The sequence below is a fragment of the Callorhinus ursinus genome, unplaced genomic scaffold, assembly GCF_003265705.2.
Source record: "Callorhinus ursinus isolate GAN/ISIS: 27379988/994484 unplaced genomic scaffold, GSC_fseal_2.0 scaffold4, whole genome shotgun sequence".
NCBI lineage: Eukaryota > Metazoa > Chordata > Mammalia > Carnivora > Otariidae > Callorhinus > Callorhinus ursinus.
Window position 1 is genome coordinate 147,466,340 of NW_027397066.1, and position 17,637 is coordinate 147,483,976.

A 17,637-nucleotide genomic window follows, 5' to 3' on the forward strand; every position below is an offset into this window, starting at 1 on the left:
GATACAGTGTTCCTTTTTCTACAAAATTTCCCTCAAGAGACTTGTATTCAGTACAATAAATAATTAGTAGTTAGAAAGAAAGAAAGAAAGAAAGAAAGAAAGAAAGAAAGAAAGAAAGAAAGAAAGAAAGAAAGAAAGAAAGAAAGAAAGAGAAAGAAAGGAACGGCCCCTGCCGTTAGGAAGCTATTATGATTGACAGCCTAACTGAGGGACAAAGGAGAAGCACATATTTGGACAGTTCCCCCCACCTCCAAAAAAAAGTTGTTCTAATATAGAAAGCCAATTTTTAAGTTTTTAAAGAACTTACATTTATTTTTAGCAGATGATGAATCCAGAAAATTTAAGCAATAGACTCAAAATCTGGAGACATATGGAAATAATGATAAAAAGCAAACACTTTGGGGCACCTGGATGGCTCAGTCGGTTGAACATCCAACTCTTGGTTTCAGCTCAGGTCATGATCTCAGGGTCGTGAGATCAAACCCCAGGTCAGGCTCCAGGCTCAGCAGGGAGTCTGCTTAGGATTCTCTGTCTCTCCCTCTGCCCCTCCCCCCACCTCATGCTGAGGTGCATGTGCGAGCTATCGCTCTCTCTCAAATAAATAAATAAATAAATGAAATCTTTTTTTAAAAAAAGCAAACACTTGGGGGGTGGGAGGGATGGGGTGGCTGGGTGATAGACATTGGGGAGGGTATGCGCTATGGTGAGCGCTGTGAATTGTGCAAGACTGTTGAATCACAGATCTGTACTTCTGAAACAAATAATGCAATAAATGTTAAGAAAAAAAAAAAGAAGAAGATAGCAGGAGGGGAAGAATGAAGGGGAGTAAGTCGGAGGGGGAGACCAACCATGAGAGACCATGGACTCTGAAAAACAAACTGAGGGTTCTAGAGGGGAGGGGGGTGGGAGGATGTGTTAGCCTGGTGATGGGTATTAAAGAGGGCACGTTCTGCGTGGAGCACTGGGTGTTATGCACAAACAATGAGTCATGGAACACTACATCAAAAACTAATGATGTAATGTATGGTGATTAACATAACAATAAAAAAATTTTAAAAAAGCAAACACTTTGCCTCTAATGCACCTTCTAAACTGTAAAATAATGAATTAAGAGAAATGAGGGATTATGTCGTAAGCCATAATATTTTACCTAAAAAGCACTTTTAAGAGGGTCAAATTTGTTCTGTCTTCCCCAAGACTTAATGTTTTGTATAAAACAATAAGTGATATATCTGGGTTTTTTGTTACAATCCCCACCCTAATCACTGTTTTTAAAACTGCTAAGTGTTACTGCAAAATATGAACACTGCACCTTCAAAGCAATGATCTGAACAGGTACCCTCTGAAGCCCTGCTATCCTTTCCCAGACCTCTTAAAAGCTCAATAAGTGCTAGATAGTTTGGGTACAATCTTTTTTTATACTGGCATAACCGAGGATTTCTTACTTTGAAAAAAATCCTAAGCAGATGGTTCAAGAAATGAGAGCTTTTCCCCTGAGACTAGAAACTACCATGTCCTCATTAAAGACAATAAATACATTTTCCAGTTTCTGCTTTTATTATATTCTGATCAACAAATAGAAAACAGGGGTCAACAAAGGTCAAAATAAGTTGTTCTTTTTTCTCCTGATTTCAAAGAACAAACCCAGCACCCAAGTTTCTAAAAAATAAAGCAAAGCAATGGTGTGTATGGGTGTATCTCCCTTAGATCAAGTCAAACCAAAGGCACAATTTTTATTCCATCTAACCCGTAAGAATAACTTGATGACAGACATGGCCCTTTTCACTATCTACGCACCAAAGCTTTTTAGGTTAACAATATCTTAATTTCTAGATATATGGTTAAGTGCTTGATTATCTAATCTTAAGAAGTTTTTCAAACTTAGTCCACCCAAGACATACCATACAATTAGAAAGTTATTTTCCAGTCCCAGAAATGTAATTACTTATTTATACATAATGTGTTGTATTTTTAACATTAGCCATTTCTTTATTTCATAATAATCCAGATATGAATGAAAATAAATTCAGGATAGCTTATTGCCTTGAACTCTGTATTTGTATATACTAGAGATCACAGCTTTTATTTTTAATGGCGGCTAAATAGTGGGTTATCATTAAGTAACTCAGTTGTCTGGAATTAACCTCACTTTATATCAATAAACCAATAATTCATTTAAGTATTCGATAAATACTTATTGAGCACCAACTCTGTGTCAAGCATTGTCCTATGTGCTTAGGATACATCACTCAATAAAAGACAGAAAGACTTTTGTCTTTGTTGGAGAGAAAGGCAGATAAGTAATAACATATTAAGTCCATGAGGTATCTCCTGGAATGAGAAGGGCTGTGAGGACAGAAGGAGGAGGGATTGATGACTCGGAGCGCAGGATGAGAGGGTGTTTGGGGCAAAAGGATTTGGAGCTAAGATTTGAAAGAGATGAAGGATTTAGCCATGTGGAGATCTAGAAGACAATTTCAAACAGAGGGAACAGCCAGTACAAAGGCCCTAAGGTGGGCGGGTATCTGGCATATTGGGGGAACAGAAAGGAAGCCAAACGGCTTGAGCAGAGAGAGGGACGGAAAGAAGAATAGGAAATAATGTCAGAGCGATAGCAGGTTTTGAAGTAAATAAACCCATACAAGTTTTTTTGAGAATTTATATCACCGTTTCCATATAGTATATTATGTTTCGTCTTATACCTGATAATAATATTCCCTTACTATCCTCTGACAATCAATTTCTTACTGAAACTAATTTCATATTTCATATGACTGGTATAATTGTATGATTCTATTTAATTTAATGTTCTCGATGTCTAAATTCCAGTTTGTAGCTGATATTGAAAAGTGATTTTAAAAAATGGAGCAAGGATTCAATTGTTCAGTCAATTTGAACTACATTATGAAAAAAATACTCTGTGCTCATTCCTGAGAAAAGTAACATTGCTTTAAAATATTTATGTTGTCAAAAGAAGACACAGTATTTGTGAATTTAAAACATTTCTCCAAGAATTAGATACTTAGGCATGACAATGCCATAGCTTTGGTTTGTTTTTAAGAAATCATCACATGATACTACCAGGAAATGTCTTTTAAAAATGTAAGCCACATCCTTCAGAACAGATGAAGAATTTGATAAATGCCACAACAGCTGCTCTTTCCTAAAGAACCATGTTGTCACACTGTCACCTAAACACATCTCTCTAGTGCATTGGGATATGCATTCTCCTTCTGAAATGGACATTGTTATTGGAAGATTGAACAAAATAAAGAAGTGTTTGGTGATGTCCATAGTACAGAAGCAAAAAAACAACTTCACTTAAGTCATAAACAGTGGATCTGAAATCATATCAAACCAATACAAGACAGGTACCAAGGTTACACTGTAGGAGGAGTACGTGCAATGGGAGATATTATGGTGTCCAGTCTTGGAAAATACAACGTCCCACATATATTATCTTAGAATCACTGAATTTCAGCATTTGAAAGGACTTTGTAACTTACAGAATGGCAGCCAACAAACTGTGGCCCTTTGCCTAGAGACCATATGACCTGAAAAGCCCAAAATATTTACTATGACATCTATAGACAAAGCTTGCTGACTATAGATACTATATTGATTAAACATATGGACGCTGGAGTTAGACTACTAGGATTCAAATCTCCATTCTGCAGGTGGTCCGTTATATATGGCTTTGGGCAAGTTACACAGACTCTGGACTGCCACTTCCCCACCTATATAATTAGGGGAAATAGTAAAGTCTATCATTGAGTTGTGAGCATTAAATGAAAAAGGGCACAGTACATACTCATAAATGCTAGCTCTTATTATATCATCTAGGTCAACTGTCCAGTCAAAGTTATATACGTCTCTCCAAAACGTCATTTACTACAGATTTCAACACAACTAGTGAAGCAGGAAGCCCATTTTATCTTTTTTTATTATTATTATGTTATGTTAATCACCATACATTACATCATTAGTTTTTGATGTAGTGTTCCATGATTCATTGTTTGCGTATAACACCCAGTGCTCCACGCAGAATGTGCCCTCTTTAATACCCATCACCAGGCTAACCCATCCCCCCACCCCCCTCCCTTCTAGAACCCTCAGTTTGATTATCAGAGTCCATCCTCTCTCATGGTTCGTCTCCCCCTCCTACTTACTCCCCTTCATTCTTCCCCTACTGCTATCTTCTTCTTCTTTTTTTTTTTCTTAATATTTATTGCATTATCTGTTTCAGAGGTACAGATCTGTAATTCAACAGTCTTGCACAATTCACAGCGCTCACCATAGCATATACCCTCCCCAATGTCTATCACCCAGCCACCCCATCCCTCCCACCCCCCACCACTCCAGCAACACTCAGTGTGTTTCTCAGAGTCCACCGTCTCTCATGGTCCATCTCCCCCTCCGATTTCCCCCCTTCATTCTTCCCTTCCTGCTATCTTCTTCTTTTTTGTTTTTAAACATATAATGTATTATTTGTTTCAGAGGTACACGTCCATTTTATCTTTAATCATTCTATTAGAAAGTCCTGCTTTCCACGGAGTTGAAATCTGTCTTTTTATAGTTCTACCCTATTAATCCCATCCCCTTGAGGTTCTACAGAACATCGCTTCCAAATACAAGGATCTTCAAATATTTAAAAAAGGTTTCTCTAAATCTTACCAAGACTTCATAGCTCCAGTTCTTTTCATTACTCCTGTTAAAACACACTTTGCATCCCTTTCTCACTTTGGTAATTCTTTTTAGAAGGGAATATAAAGTATTTACCCAGAAATTGGCATAAGACTTCCAACAGATAGATTCAGACCCTTACTCCTCAAACTCTCCATATTATGCTGATAATGTGTGTTTTATGCTACTCAACCTTTTTCCACCCCATCCTGTTCTGGAAGTGTTGATACTTTTAGATACAAAGACCTTATGTTTACCCTTTTTATGTTTAATCTAATATAGCTCCAGTCTCTCAAGATCTTTCCAGATGTTGGTATTATTGTTTAGAATGTTCACTGCCCCCACCAGCTTCATATCACCTATGCAGACTTGTAATGTCTCAATTCAAAAGATCAATAAATTTCCCATTAAGTTGAAATTAATACAATGAGTAGTCCTGAACTTATTTAGAGCAACTGAGTATTGTTTTAGTAATCGAATTGCCTTCGCCTTGCATTTCTATCACCCTAATCACTATTTGTTTACTGGTCTCACTTGGGGTGTCATTCATCTTAGTGAAAGAAGTTGGAAGCAAATATAAGTTAAGACGTAAATATCTTTCTTTCTCTCTTTCAATATTATACTTTAAAACAAGCTGTATGTCTGTATTAGTCAACGTTCTCCAGAGAAACAACCAACGGCATATGTATATATTAAGAGAGATATTTGTATTAAGGAACTGGTTCACAGGATTGAGGAGGCTTGGTAAATCCAAAATCTGCAGGGAAGCCTGGCAGACTGAAGACCCAGGGAAGAGCTGCAGTTCAAGTCCAAGGGCAATCAGCTGGCAGAATTCCTTCTTGCTAGGGAGAAGTCAGTCTTTGTTCCAGTAAGGTCTTCAATTGATTGGATGGGGTTCACCCACATTACAGAGGAGGTAATGCTTTACTCAAAGTCCAATTTAAATGTTAATCTCATAAAAAAAAAAAACACCTCCATAAAAACATCCAGAATAATGTTTGACCAAATATATCTGGGCACTGTGATGCAGCCAAGTGACATATAAACTAATCATGTTAGTAACTAACTCTTTTCTAAACTTTTTCTTGAAATGAAAATAGCTAAAAATCTGTTATATAGGATGCCGGCATTTTGTTTCCATAATTTTTCCTTTGATAGCTAAGTACTCTGTTATATAAAACCATGATTAAGTGTATGTCTAAGTGGATAGTCATGATAAAAAAAACAATTAATTTTTGTTACCATATACAAATACAGCATCTTAACATATACCATGAGTTTAATATTTCCTGAGTCCACATCAATAACCAATTTTTTTCTGTATCTAAGAAAATATCAAGGGTAGGAGAAATTAGAAAGCAACAACGATTTTTATTGAAACCTTCTATTGAAGGTTTCAGAATCTAGATGTCACTTAAAGTATGTATAGGTCAGCATTCCTTAATTCATTCACTTATTTTTAAAATTCCATTTTTTATATTCTAAAATTTTGAATTGCCGCTTAAATTCCAGTGCTATTTCTTCAAATGATTTCACAAGATTGTCAAAACAAATAGCTATATAAATAAGAAAATATCTAAGCATTAAATATCACTGCCATGTAATATTTGTGAACAAATTCTACTAGAATAAAAATATGCCAATGTAAAAAAATAAAAATAAAAATAAAATATGCCAATGTGCTGTCTATGGAAATTAGACTTTACTGAGCTAGTATTTTGGTTCTATACTGTTATGAATCTAGGTTTTGAAAAATGTGAGGGTTTTTTTTCTTGGTTAACCTTTTATGATAAATAGAAATTATTAATTTAGAGACCGAGTGATTCTAAGATTTTTTTTTATGATTCTTACTAATGATTCCTCTTTTTATCTGTGGTGTACTGTTCTTTTTCGTTATACTTTTAAATTTCCTCTCTTTAGGTTTGGATGTGTGGAGGAGAAATGTTTGATGTCCCATGTTCTAGAGTTGGTCATATCTACAGGAAGTACGTCCCTTATAAAGTTCCATCTGGGACCAGCCTGGCAAGAGTGAGTAACGGGGTCAGAATAAGTTGGGCTTGATATGGCTTCCTGTAGGCAGACTGAGCAGCCTCATACATGATATAATTTGTGACCCAGACGGACAGGCACTGTCTGATAGAAACAAATGACTAAAATAAAAACTCCACCACTTGCCATTCCATTTGACAGGCTTTAGTATATAAACCATTTCTGTGTTCCTCAGAGTTTTATTTCCATTCCTTAAGGAAGTATTAACTATTAATACTAATTCTTGTTTTTAATTGTTTCAAAGCACTTTCACATACATTATATTTAATCTTTACCTCTTCTTTCTGAGATTGATAGTCTTAGCCTTATTTTGTAGATGAAAACCGGGGCTTGCCAAGGTGGCTTGTTCATGCGCAAATGAATGATAAATAGCAGAGGAGGGGTTTAAGCCCAGATCTTCAGAACGGATGTCCACGACTCCCCCTGCTCCCCTTCATGGAGTGTAACAGGATCCATAAAAAGTCAGATGGAGAAACAAGACAGGGAGAAGTGGTTGCCCAAACTCTGCCTTCTCATTTGCAACTAGGGCCAGCTCGTTCTAAAATTTTATCCTATCGCCAAAATCCCAAATTTGGCCAGTTGCAAGATGTTTTTTCAGATACTGTTTCGAATAAAACCTTTTTCATAGGCTAAATGAAAGGATGCTTTTTTCTTCCGCGTTTTAGAATGTTCTCATACATATTTGGGAGAAAGTCACGATACCTTCATGAAATAATCCTGACAATTTCTGTTTTCCGTGTGACTGTCTCTAGAGCTAGGTTAGTTGTATTCACCACAGTATGTACCTGCCACCGCAGAGTTGCAAAATTTAGGGGGAAAAAAAAAGGTGGTTTTGCCACATTGCTTCACACAGTGTTCTCCTAGGAATCTAATCGTGAATTATTCATTTTCATTCTTTTACTAGTATGGCTGCGATATAGAACTATTTGAGTCTTTTAGAGAAAGCTCAATAAGCTCACAAGCTTCTTTAAAATATAAACTAGTTCATCGGATTTCATTAGAATATTAATCCCACAAAGGCATAGTGTTTTCTCTGTTTTATTTGCTACTACATTCCCAACACCTAGAACAAGGCTTGATAGGCACTCGACAAATATTCGTTGAAAGGATTAATTAACCAGGAAAAACTAAGACTAGAAAATGCTACAGGTTTGTCTCACTAAAACTTAAACATTTCGGTGAAGTATACAAAAATTTTCATTTCTAGTGAGTCTTTTGGGGGAAAGAGGATTATTTCTTACTCCCTTTCTGAGATTGTCAACACTGTCCATTTCCTTAAGCCACATCCATAATCTTTTTTATAACAGTTTGAGTTAATAGTCATGAAGTTACCTCACATACACCTTGAAGGGAAATAATCATATTATTATGCCCTCTTCAAAAGATTAATAGCGTACTCCATTGAGTAGCTGCAAAAATATGCTCTTTGAAAAAAAAATCACAAAATCATAAAGCAATTAAAGAGCTGCATCTTGGACAAGGACATACAATTCAATTTTGTCATAAGACTTAACACATATGAATCCCCAAGCTCATTCAGGAAAACAACAAGAATTTACTGAAAGGTCCAGTTTTGTGCCCCACTCTGCATCATTCATTTGCCAGATGGTTGGAATGTGTGCTTGGTTTGTAGTCAAAATTAGTGTGTACAAACTGGAGGGAAAAGTTGTGCTGGTCCAGAGGGTATATTTTCAAAAAATAAAACTGTTCATATATTTTCAAGAAAGAAATTAAGTACTTTTTCATGGAATGTCAAATATAGGAAAACTAGGGCTGGCACATAAAATTCCCAGCAAATAAGTGAGTGTTCATTCAAATGAAAAAAAATCCAAAATTCTAAATTTTAATCTTTTTTTTAAGATTTTATTTATTTATTTGACACAGAGAGACACAGTGAGAGAGAGAACACAAGCAGAGGGAGTGGGAGAGGGAGAAGCAGGCTTCCCGCTGAGCAGGGAGCCCGATGCGGGGCTCGATCCCAGGACCCTGGGACCATGACCTGAGCCAAAGGCAGACGCTTAACGACTGAGCCACCCAGGCACCCCTGAATTTTAATCTTTTCTACTTAAATTTTACTTGAGGGCTCGTTTTTAGTTTTTTTTTTTTTTCTAAACTGCTAGAGCAATCAGAAAGTCATAAATATTGAAGCTCCAATGTCAGTCTAAGGAATGTTTTATGATATTTTAAATAAAAAAACCAATTCTGATTTTTGTGGGAGAGACTCAACTACCTGCTTGCTACCCCCTATGTCATTAATAAATCATCAAAAATGATGAGAGACTTTAAAGGTGCTTCAGATGCAGGGCCATGTCTGTTCAATGGGTAGGCAATCTCTCCAGCCTCACTGGGAAATGTAGAAGATGGAGATTTTAACTCCAAAGGTGTGTTTTCTTATTTTACAAAGCTCATTTAATTTTTTAAAAACATGCACCTTTTATGTGTGTACCTATGTAAACTGAGGATTCCAGCTGACTTCCAAACACACACACACACACACACACAATTGTGTGAATAGCTTGCAGTCCTCTAAACAGTGCACCAATGTATGTATTATAGAAACAAATGCAAATAATTAGTACCTTCTGTTTACCTAGCATTACAGTCTGATTGCAAGAGACAAAATAGCTACATATGAAACCATCAGAGGACAATACAGGACACCAAATAATTGTTCAAACGTATTGTAAAAATATATATAGGTAGAGGGAGGAGGCGTAGGGAGGGGACCATAGCTGTTTAATTGAAACAGGACCTTCAAGGGTGCCTCAATTAAATGAACAAATTTAACAGAATAGTGGTTCCCAAACTCAGGACCAGTAACCCAGAGCCGGTTCCTGGACCAGTTTTCACCCAGCCTCACTGAACTGAGAAAAATAAGGATCACAAAGCTACATATATTCAATTTAATTATATCTTTTTATGCAGCAATTAGAGATTTTTTTCTTTTTATGACAGAATACAAGATAGATTTTTATTAATGCCCTTATTTGGCAAAAATAAAAATTAGCATCCTTCTGACAGTTCCCATAAAATGCAAAAATCCAAGACATAGTGACTTACAATTAACCTTCCTCTGGGAATCAGAGTATTCACTCATCATGAATACAATTAGATATTTTGCTGAGTCGGCATCCAGTCCAATGTTCGTACACTGGGCATTGTTGTAGTATCTTTTCACCAGGAACGAACTGCCAGTCCCTGAGGGAAGGGTTGCTAATCCTTATTGTTGTAGGGAGATGAGACAGTCCCCAGGGCTGTAGTGACAGCTGTCCCTTCCTGGAGATGACACTGTCCTCATCACGGAAGAGGGAGCAGCTCCCCAGCAAAAGGCCCACCGAGCCTCTGCACAGCGGAAGTGGCCGAGGGGCAGATGGGTGGAAGACTCCAAGGAGACCCTTCATTCTGATGGGTTATGAGGTAAACCACACACTCTGCCCAAGGAGCAGCCATATTGGCACCTCACAGACTTCTCTGTGAATGCTAGTGCTTTTGGAGACAGTCAAAGCCATTGGACCTGAGATCAGTAGCTCTGTGAACAGGACATGACAGAGGGGCAGAGCCGTCACCCCATGGATAAACATACTAGCTGACTATAGCACAAGGGTCGTCCCACAGATGCGACTTTACCCAAAGAAGTTTCCCCAGGAGGATCCCAAGCCAGTGAAGGGTAGCCCTGCTGACTGTGAGGGGGGGGCTGTCCTGGAGGTTCACACAGCTGTCCTCCCTAGCTCCAAAGGAGGACAGCATGGGACACAAAACTGGAACTGATCTTCACTCTAAGTTTGCAAGGGGTGTGACAGAATGTGAATCAGAGGATTGTGTACTTCTGTGGTTTGCCACTGACATAGTATTAATAATATTTTCTTTTCTAAAATATCATCTTGCATTTTATAGCAACCATCATCCAAGTTGCAAGATAAAGCTATAAGACAAAAGAAGTCAAACCCCGTAAAAATCTGATTGCACAGGATGACCTATAGAACTTGAAAATGTAACTCACATTAGAAGGGATAAGGTTAAATGTCAAGTGAGCAGAGCTAGGATGGTGAACTGAGACCGGACTCCCCAAAGTTTACCCCTCCTACCATAGTGCCCCTCATAGGGAGGCTTGGAGTAACCAGGAGCAGCTGGAGCAGAAGGGTGCGGGCTCCAGCCTGAGTTCCTACCTGTAGGAAGGAGTAGGCACAGACAGTGAGAAAGGATTGTGTTTCAGACCTATGGAGCTAAACCAGGAATGTACCCTGGAGACAGACTCTGGAGGACCCCGTGTCCAGAGAAGGGTGTATTTTTCTTATAAATTGTGGAGAGGTACTCATAGTTTTTGAGCAGGAAATGCCAGGATAAAAATAAAAGGGGTAAAAACAAGTCAACCAACAAGTAAATATTTAGTGGGAGAAAGACTAAGGAAAATTACATTTTGAATGTAAGAAGCATTTGTAAAGAAAATTTCCTAAAAGGTTTTATTGATTTGCCACACTGTGCAGTGAGAGAGAGGCCAGATGTGGCTATGAGGTTTTCATCATGGCTTCTAAGAAAAAATCATATCAATACAAAAATGGGGACGTGAGGAAGGGGAAGGGGGAAAATGCTCAGATTGGTTTTAGATAAGGAAGGTGAGAAGCAACTGCCTTACATGAGTTCAGGGAGAGCCAGATCTCTGGAGACTTGCACAGATTTCCCATCTAGAATTCTGAGAGCCCACAACAATCAGATTTTCTATATCAATAAATGTTCATTTCTGAAACAAAAAAGTATTTATCATGCCAGGCACTATGCTAAAGCCTGGAAGGATAAATGATGAATAAGATAAACATAAACTTTAACTTCTTTTTTTTTAAAAAAAGATTTTATGTATTTATTTGAGAGCAAGAGCGCATGTGCGCACATACACAGGAGTGTGGGGGGTGGGGAGGGCCAGAAGGAGAGGGAGAAGCAGACTCCCCACTGAGCAGGGAGCCCGATGTGGGGCTCCATCCCACGACTCAGGGATCATGACATGAGCAAAGGCAGACATTTAATCGACTGAGCCACCCAAGCCCCCCAAACTTTAACTTCTCATAACTAATGGCCCTGATTATGAAAGTCAGGTGGCATCCACACAGTCCAGCAATCCATACATAACAATCACAATACCGTGAGGGTGAGCAAAGGGTTAAATAAATGTAACTGAACTCGCTATGGAATGAGGTCTGTATCTTAGATACTTATTTATAAACTATTTTGTGGAGATTATAATGTTATCATTGTGATTATGATTTTAGAGAAGAGGAGGTAAATCTCACATATCACATCTAGCATTATTTAACACATAGCAATATATGTTCTATATTAATACATAATATTTAATGATCCTGCAGGCCACACTGTGATCTACATCCAAGTTACAAATGTTTTTCACCTTATGTATTTACTTAGGGTTTCTTGGCAAAATGCAGTGAGCTTTGAAGATGTCCTATGGTTATTATACTTCATGGGCATGAAGGTTAAACCTGAGGTCTGAGGGGAGAATGCTGGTTTTTGCCTCTGTCAGCTATGAAGTGACCTCTCAACCTATTTCCCAAGTTGTCATTAGTCCGGTGTCATATCCCTGGTGATATCTGGTTCTGCTGACTCCATAGATCATCTCAGACTGTTGAAATTGGTCAGGGTGGAAGGAGGTACAGAGGAGGAGGAATGGAGAAGGAGTATTTCAATGTCAAAGCCAGACCACCCCAAGTCGATTAGTGAGTGCCCCCTCATCATTCACCCTGGTGTCGGCTATCCCGGTCTGAAGCAGCTGAAATGGAAGAACACAAGATCTGACGTATGCCCTCCCTCATTTATGTCAGAAAAATATATCAGTCGAGGAAAAGCTTTAGCAAGACCAAAATGACTACTTTGATATCGGAAAATAAAATCACCAAAAGGCTATAAAGTATGGTGATGAATGAGAAATCTGCTCCCACAAATTGACCTTTCTCCCCCTGATGATTGTAAATCAGTTTACTCATAAAACTGCCCAGCAAATAGCAGCTATAGCATGACAACCTTAGCCATCAACGGCAGCCAGCACTTCTTCCCGTTGCTCTTAAAACTATAGCGTTCAGGTGCATTATCTGAAACTATCATTGAGTTCAGGCACATGGCAGCCTATCATGGGCTTTCTCCCAAAAAGCAGGAAAATGAAGAATTCTTCCCAAAAGACTCAGCCTGCATAAATGGCTAGGACTTCCATGCAGAAGCAATTCGTCTGAAAACAATAACTATCTCTAACTCTTCCTTACAATATAACAAAAAAGGCAATAAGACTGTCTGATACTGAGGGCCAGAACTAAAGATGATTCACATACTGCAATCATGTGTTTGCTTCTCTCCCTTCTCGGCCACATTTTAGAATATAATATCCTCTCTTTAGGTGGGGCTGTTTATTTAAGAAGTCTAAGCATCTTTCATAAATAATATTTCATTATTCTTCATGAGAGTCTCCCTAAAGAAAACAACCATAAGTTTATTATGCGATGATAATGAGTCAATAAATCCTTAAGATATGATGAGTCCGTTGCGTGTTATGAGGATAAGGGTCATCTCTAAAGCCTCAACAGAGGCTCAGGCTGGAGAAATTTTTCAATCAATATTTATCGATTGCCTACCATTGAGACACATAGAGCATGCTACATGTCCTCAGCCAATAGCATTGGGCCAACCCTTTGTAATGGAATGTCACATCACCCAAGGACATCGCCCCATACTGGAGATAAGTTTCTGGCACATGACACTACTAGAGCACTCATACTCACCCTTTAATGATGGCCCTTTTTTGAACACTGGCCATTTTATGCTTGTTTTGCATAAGAGGAAAACAAGGCAAAGTAAAACTACTCTGCCAAGGACCCAGACAGAGGAGTTGGGAAAACACGAAACACAAACTTATTTCCCACTGCTTGACCCTCACTTGTTCCCTTAACTCCTAAACCAGTAGTATCAGAATTTTTTTAAGTATCCACATATGTTTTGTCTGTTTAACAAATAACAACAGAATCACAACTGTCCTTAAATTCTTTTAAAAACACGGAGGTAAAACGTGGAATTTGCATACCAAACATAGAAACACTAAACAGAAAGTGAAGTATCATGAAAACAACATGTGAGGTAAAAAGAACCACATTATTTTAAAAGTCAGCAATTTTCCACAAAGCTTCTCAAAATGAACTTTTAGTTTGATTTTCTTCCTATTCATTTGCTCTATATAGTACCCTCCCAAACTCCCACAGATGCTATCAACTTACCAGTTAAAGCATTCTGCTCAGTTTCATTGTTTCAAGAATTCCTCAGTGCTTTCCCAGGTTTAGCTCAGCTATGACTTGTGAATCAAGTAGCTAATGCTTTCTAATGTGCAAAATGGGGCTTGGCATTGAGACAAGCAATCGCTAAGCCATAAGGACAAAATTCAGCACTTCTTGAGCTATCTAGTGAGGACAAATATTTCCCATGTGTTTTTTGTTAAGCTTATTGGAAGACATTTTGGCGGTGGGGGTGGGGAGCGTGTGTGAGTGGAGTATGGGGGAGGGGCAGAGGGTGAAGGAGAGAAAGAATCTCAAGCAGACTCTATGCTGAGCCCAGAACCCAACACAGGGCTGGGTCACAGGACCCCAAGATCATGACCTGAGCTACCCAGATGCCCCAAGCCTTTGGAAGATTTTATAGGATAAATATAATATTTAAATGGGGATCCTAGGCATCTACATGACAATTAGCCATCATGATTAATCATACTCTTACTCTGTCATTCTTAACAAAATTAAAATCGGAACGATTTTCTCTTTCCTATGGTACCTTTTCCAGTCTGCTTTTGGCTACTCCTTCCCCTACCTAAAGCACCTTGGCACTTTATGTTATTAGTTAGCATTCATACAGCTTTCTTTTTTTAAAGCACTTGAGAAACTACATGGTGAGCCCATTTGTGGGCTAGGGGGAATTATAATTGCGTTTTGTCATTATCCCCATTAGAACCGAACATTTTCCTGCATTCACAACTCCACTGGAGCCTCGGAAAGGAGAAAGCTTGCTTAGATAAAATAGGACCCTGCTGCTACAAAATTAAGCTACTGAAATTTAAGCAAATTTAAATATTTTAGCATGTCATAATCTTAATAACCAAAAATGCAACTCTTGCAAGAGGGAGCCCGGCGGGCTACTTTCTAACTCCACCTTTCGGGACCCCAATGGGATGATGAAGCCACGGGAGCACCTTAATGGGAAGCACTCATTTTGTGGTATTAGCTTCTTACCGTAAGACGTGTCAATGCACAGTGACACTGTGCTTGAGGTCTGTGGTATTTCATTTCCGTTCTGATCAACTTTGTTTCTTTTTTTTAATGTTACGTTAATCACCATACATTACACCATTAGTTTTTGATGTAGGGTTCCATGATTCATTGTTTGCATATAACACCCAGTGCTCCATGCAGTACGTGCCCTCTTTAATACCCATCACCAGGCTAACCCATCCCCCCACCCCCTCCCCTCTAGAACCCTCAGTTTGTTTCTCAGAGTCCATAGCCTCTCATGGTTCGTCTCCCCCTCCGATATCCGTCCCCTTCATTCTTCCCTTCCTACTATCTTCTTCTTTTTTTTTTTTAATATATAATGTATTGTTTCAGAGGTACAGGTCTGTGATTCAACAGTCTTACACAATTCACAGCGCTCACCATAGCACATACCCTCCCCAATGTCTATCACCCAGGCATTCTGATCACCCTTCTTTCTAATAGTTTATTAGTTCATGGCGAGAACTCCATTTCCAGGGGTATAACATACAACGTGGTGGCCATAGTCAGTATTATTATAATGTGTATTTGAAAGTTGCCAACAGGGTAAATCTTAAAAATTCTCATCACAAGGGAAAAAATTGTAACTGTGTGGTGAGTGACAATAACTAGACTTAGTATGGTTATCGCTTTCCAGTGTATACACATATGGAATCATTATGTTATACACTTGAAACTAGTATGTTACATGTCAATTTTATACACACATCCAAAATAAACTCCATTTCCAACTTCAATTCCAGCCCAAGTATATCTCCTTTTGATGTTACATTTGAAGTAAAGAAAATAGTTCCATTTGATATCGAAATGGTCAAAACCAATTGGCAGCTCTGTGGTGCCTGGATGCTTTTAGTGATCTAATTCTGAAAACAGTTTATAAAAATAAAATTTCACAGATTACCTAACCTTTGAACAGATATGAATTCCAACTTTAGGACCCTACATAAGCTATTAAAAAAATATAGTTTTTTTGCTCTATTTTGACAGTATGAAAAATAAGACAGGTTGTACTAATAACAAATGGAATGAATACTGTAGAAGCATTTAGTTTAACCACAGTTTGCTTGTGGTAGATGTTCACTATTATAGAACAAAACACTTGATACTCTCTTTGGTTAATGGTTAGAAGTGCTGGTTGTGACTTATTTTTTTAAAAAAATAGTAATTGTGGGGTGCCTGTGTGGCTCAGTCAGTTGAGCATCAGGTTCTTGATTTGGGATCAGGTCATGATCTCAGGGTCCTGGGATCAAGCCCTGCATGGGCTTGCACTCGACAAGGAGTCTGCTTGAGATTCTTTCTCTCCCTCTGCCCCTCCCCCACTCTCTCTCTCTTTCTCTCAGAAATAAATAATAGAAATGATAAAAAAAATAAAAAATAGCAATTGTATTAATAATTATCTACAAATAAAATCATACTGCCTTTTTTTAAGATTAATTTTTTTGACAGAGAGAGAGCACAAGCAGGGGGAGAGGGAGAGCAGGCTCCCCACGAAGCAGGGAGCCCAATGCGGGGCTCGATCCTAGGGATCATGACCTGAGCTGAAGGCAGACGCTTAACTGACTAAGCCACCCAGGCACCCCAGACTGCCTTTTTACTCAGGTTGTGGTAGCGTGAGACACCATTGGCATGATGGCCAGAAATGGACACCCTTCACATTATCCTCCTGATGTCTCTAGATTTCCCCAAAAGGCTTCTTCCTGCGTGCTTACATACCTGTTTGTCAGATGCAGTACCCGCTCTGCCTCATCCGTGACTTGCTTCTTCTTTGTGCTCCCACTTGCCTGTTTCTTGCCTGGGAAGCCATTGGAGAAGCCACACCACCTCCACCATTCAGAAGAAGAGCATCAACTCCTAGTCCATGGTGCTGTCTCTGGAGAAACCAACACTTCGCTTCTCAAAGTGCCAGAACTTCTCTGGGTCCCGGATAGACTCAGGAAGGTTGTCCTTTAGCCGTGGGCTAGCTAAAAGAAACAGAAACCATACTTTCACTTTTGTCCTGTCATTCCACGTTTTGCTTCTGAGGCAAGGTCATAAGGCATCGCAGCTTCCACCTTGATCGGTTGGATGCCTTAATTTGGGGGAAGCCAGTCACCACATCATGATGACACTCAAGCAGCCCTCTAGAGAGGCCCATATGGAGGAAACTGAGTCCTCCTACCAATAGCGAGCACCACTTTATCGAACATGTAAACCTCCTTGGAAGAAGATCTTCCAGCCTCATTTAAGACTGAGGGTTCTAGAGGGGAGGAGCGGGGAGGGGATGGGTTAGCCTGGTGATGGGTATTAAAGAGGGCACGTATTGAAAAAAAAAAAAAGATAACTGCTTCTTTAGCCAAAATCTGACTGAAACTGATGAAAATCCAAGCCAGCTTGCCCAGCTAAACCACTCCCAGTTTCCTGACCCACAGAAACTGTAAAAGATTTTTTAAAATTGTTTATTATTAAGCCACTCCATTGAGGGTAATTTGTTATGTATTGATAGATAACTAATACAGCTCTTTCTGTTTAACAATTCTTCAGGAGCAGCAATCAGTCCAATTTTAAGGGACATGATTACCCCAGGTGGTCCACTTGAAGCTTAAACATTAGGCAAGTTATG

At 38.8% G+C, this 17,637-nt stretch overlaps 1 protein-coding gene across 1 annotated transcript in view; it reads left to right on the forward strand.

Annotated features, from left to right (window-relative positions):
- The window catches only part of GALNTL6 (polypeptide N-acetylgalactosaminyltransferase like 6), a 1,233,119-nt gene that overhangs the window by 1,146,864 nt on the left and 68,618 nt on the right, over window positions 1-17,637 (forward strand). The window contains exon 9 of the mRNA XM_025874463.2: window positions 6,604-6,711. Coding sequence (XP_025730248.1) covers window positions 6,604-6,711 — 108 coding nt within the window. The remainder of the gene's footprint in view (window positions 1-6,603; window positions 6,712-17,637) is intronic.